Source organism: Ammodytes marinus (assembly GCF_949987685.1).
Source record: "Ammodytes marinus genome assembly, chromosome: 5".
In the NCBI taxonomy this organism is placed as follows: domain Eukaryota; kingdom Metazoa; phylum Chordata; class Actinopteri; order Uranoscopiformes; family Ammodytidae; genus Ammodytes; species Ammodytes marinus.
Genome location: NC_137234.1, coordinates 3,767,680 through 3,771,513, shown reverse-complemented (window position 1 = coordinate 3,771,513; position 3,834 = coordinate 3,767,680). Strand labels below are relative to the sequence as shown.

General features: G+C 37.7%; 1 protein-coding gene across 1 annotated transcript in view; it reads right to left on the bottom strand.

The window, feature by feature from the left end:
- Nucleotides 1-890: 890 nt before the first annotated feature.
- LOC307250754 (uncharacterized protein) overlaps nucleotides 891-3,834 on the bottom strand; it is a 36,152-nt gene continuing 33,208 nt past the window's right edge. The window contains exon 13 of the mRNA XM_080027929.1: nucleotides 891-3,738. Within this exon, the coding sequence (XP_079884055.1) occupies nucleotides 3,677-3,738 (62 nt within the window). The 3' untranslated portion in view covers nucleotides 891-3,676. The remainder of the gene's footprint in view (nucleotides 3,739-3,834) is intronic.

Sequence of the window (3,834 nt, the reverse complement as noted above, 5' to 3'; positions counted from 1 at the left end):
AACGTTTGGTCGCGACGTATATGTCATGAGCCGGCTTCTGACTACAACTTAAACAGCCGCGCGACTTCGACGTCATCGTTCTCAGCCACTCCCTCTGTTCGCTGATTGGACCGGTAAAAAAATCTGTTCGAGCAGGAATCCATGAATACACCGCAGTCCCAGACTGACTACTGAAGGGAAATGAAAATTGAGCGGAAGTAGGTAGGAGGGCGGAGCCAGGCTACTCTAAGATCCTATGTAGTATAAATGTGCAAACATTTTAGAAATCGGTTCATTCTAGCCTGAGAAAAGGCAGAAAGAGTGTTTTATGGTCTCACTGTCTGACCCTACATTTTCCTATTTGGACATCATACATGGTAAAATGTAGGGTTAGGATTAACAGGACAGCTGGGCCAAGGGAAGACTGAGGGAAGACTGAGGGAAGAAAAACCTCATTCATTATATCATAATAGCAATTGTATAATGATAGAATGCCGGTTCCGTATGGGTGAAGTATTCGGACGTGTGACAACAGACATTGAAAGTAATGTAACATCAAATCACCATTAAATATATAACAACATATCAAAAAGCACTATAGACACATTTCTCTGTAAATATTAACATTTATTTAAGTATACAATTTAGTATTTCATTTCATTGCCTCCCCCCCCCCCCTCTTTCCCCCCACACCCCTTTTCACAGGTTTTCTGTCAGTCAGTCTGTCTGCTTCTCCTTCTAGCATTAAAGCTGGGGTATATGATTTGGGGAGAAAATAGCAGTTGGGATAGAGATTCGAATCCAAATACCTCAACCGCTCCACTTGTTCTCTTTGGTCCCTCCCCTATGGTCCCTCCCTGACACGCTCTACACCAACAAAGTCGTGCCAAAGTGAATGGACAGTCTCCCAACAGCCAATAAGAACAGAGAATCGGCGCCTCACTCTGATTGGTCAAAGTGTACAGCTCATGTTAACTTTGACCAATCAGAAATCACATACCCCAGCTTTAAGCCTCCCTAGACAACCGTAAAACCACATTAAAAACGACCGTCGTTAAATTATTTTCACCGTTGTTTACGCACAAGCTGCGTCGCCAATGCCACATTTGGTTCATTTATTTATTTATTTATTATTTGCTCATATTTTTTTTATTCTCTGTAAACGAATTTACAGTCGCGTTGCATAAGATGATTGTTAGCCGGAAGAGGATGAGTGACTATAGTAGCTCCGGAAAAAAAAATGAAGAGACCAGTCTGGATTTTTTCTTCTTAAATCTTCCATCTCTACATAACTTATTGAAGAAAATGCTCTGTCTAATGACAAAATGTATAGGAATTTGGTAGGAATGTTGTCAGTAGTTTATATTATAAAACCAAAATGTTCATTCTACTCAAACATATGCCTCTAAACAGTAAACACGAGAGACACTGAACATTTGGAGTGGTCTCTTCATTTTTTCCCCGGAGCTGTATTATCTTTTTAGAGTTTTTTTTAAATATTTTTTTTTTAAAGATTTCTTGCATTATGAGATTTGTTTGGAACACCGAGCAGAGCGCTGGTAACATTTCCTCCTGCACAAAGTAACGCAATGATGATGTCACAACGAAAAACAACCAATCAGACGCAAAGAAGAAAAAAACGTTTGTCTTTTCACAAATGCCACAGTGAGAAAGAGAGAGTGTGTGTGTTTTTCTGTGTGTGTGTGTGTGTGTGTGAGAGAGAGTGTGTGTGTGTTTTTCTGTGTGTTTATGTATGTGTGTGTGTTAATGTATGACATATTTTAAGGTGCAGTCAGTGATTCTGGAGAACGCTTGTTGTCAAAATAACTTTTGTCAAAATCAGTGAATATCTCCTCATGATCCACTACCTGTCAGTACACTGTGTGTGCTGAAAATAATCTGGTGTTAATACACAGCCTAGGCTCTGTAAACAAAGGGGGCCTACCATAGCTAGCAACATTTACAGAGCCTAGGCTGTGTATTAACACTGGATTTTTGTTCAGCACACACACACACACACACACACACAGTACAGACAGGTAGCAGATTGTGAGGAGATAGTCACTGATTTTGACAAAAAGTGATTTTGACAACAAGCGTTCTCCAGAATCACTGACTGCACCTTTAAGTCAAAGAAAGTCAGTCATGTTTGTAGTCCTTTCAAAGGTTTTGAAACTACAAAACCTTTTTAGCTTTTAAAAGTATTCTTCATCGCTGTAACCTGCCTGGAATCAAATTAGACAAACGCACACCCAAGATAAAAACACACAAACTGAACTATCATACAAAATGTGTGCAAATAACCAGCTTTCATTTCATATATAAAATAAAAGTTCAAAAATCCCACATTTTGCGACTGACTTGGAAGCCTCCGCATTTTGGTCAAAAAAAGGATTTTATGAGCAAATTAACACAACGACTAAACTACGATTTATTAATAGGAAAAGGAACTCGGAGGTACGAAAAAATTAAGCGAACGGTGTAATAAGAAAATAGTGTTATCTCGCGTTTTTTTTTTTTTTTAAACCCACAAAACACAAATAGGATCCTGCCTGTTTGGTCGCACATACGTCTGTCTCCCTTTCAATTGTATCTTACAAGGAATGAAGAAGAAAAAAAAAATTAAGAAGAAATTTAAAAAAAAAATAATAATAAAGTAAGACATTTTTATGAAAAAAAAAAAAAATGTAAGAAAAAAAAAAAAGTAAGAATTTTTTTTATCTCCCATGAGCACTTGCAATCCAACTTTCCCTCAATGGGGGCAGCCAAATCTTTTATATATTATTGATTATTTATAATTATTGAAGCCGGCTGTGTGTGTCCCCATATTGTGCCATTGGCCGTGTTAAGTGCTTTTTTTAAAATGACCATGAGGTGCATGAATGTGTATGACAAAACGCTAAAGACTTTAATATGGTAAATGGTTAAATGGACTACACTTATATAGCGCTTTTCCCTGTTTTTTCTCACAGACCCAAAGCGCTTTTTTAACAGGTGAGGTATTGCACAGAATAAATCATAATGGTCGTAACAACAACAAAAAAAAAAGAGGCGAAAATATAATAAATATACAGCCAATTCATACAACATTTACATAACAATTTTTTAGTCATTTGCTGGAATATTTTCTTTTTTTAAGATATTTTTAGTGTAATTTGCTGGAATATGTTCTGTTTTTTAAAGATAACCCCTGCGTTCCGAATCGCATACTTTCTACTATATAGTATGGTAGAAAAAAGATTTAGGATGTCCCGATTCTTGTGGCCAGATTTAGGATGGTTAGAAGTACCCGGATGTCCTACTTCATGCGGCCAAGATTGTTAGTGTTGAAAACTGCATCCTATTTGGGCGATTCTGACCCACAATCCGGTGCGCACGTGAAGTGACGTAACATCGACGAAGCCTCCATATGAAAACAAACGGGGATGCGACGGATATAAAAGCAAGAGGCAAGATCAAGGCGCATTGTTATGATGAAATAAGAGAGAAAAGTATGTCCCAATAGTATGCCTACTGCATCCTCACTAGATTCTTTTTATTGTCGGATGTAGTATGTAGAATAGAGAAAACAAAAGAGTATGAGATTCGGAACGCAGGGATAGTGTCACCGGTAGTGTGTAGTGTGTACTGTCTAGTATGTAGTGTGTAGTATGTAGGGTGTATTTGGACCAATGAGGTTTGAGGAGATACATCTTCATCAGTCCTCCCACTCATCATCATCCTCAAAGTCTTCATCATCATCGTCATCATCACCTTCATCTGGGGAAAGAGACACACACAAAAATGTTTTAGAAAAAGAAAAACAGACAACTGAAAAACTGTAACTCTATATAATCATGATAATAAACACACTTT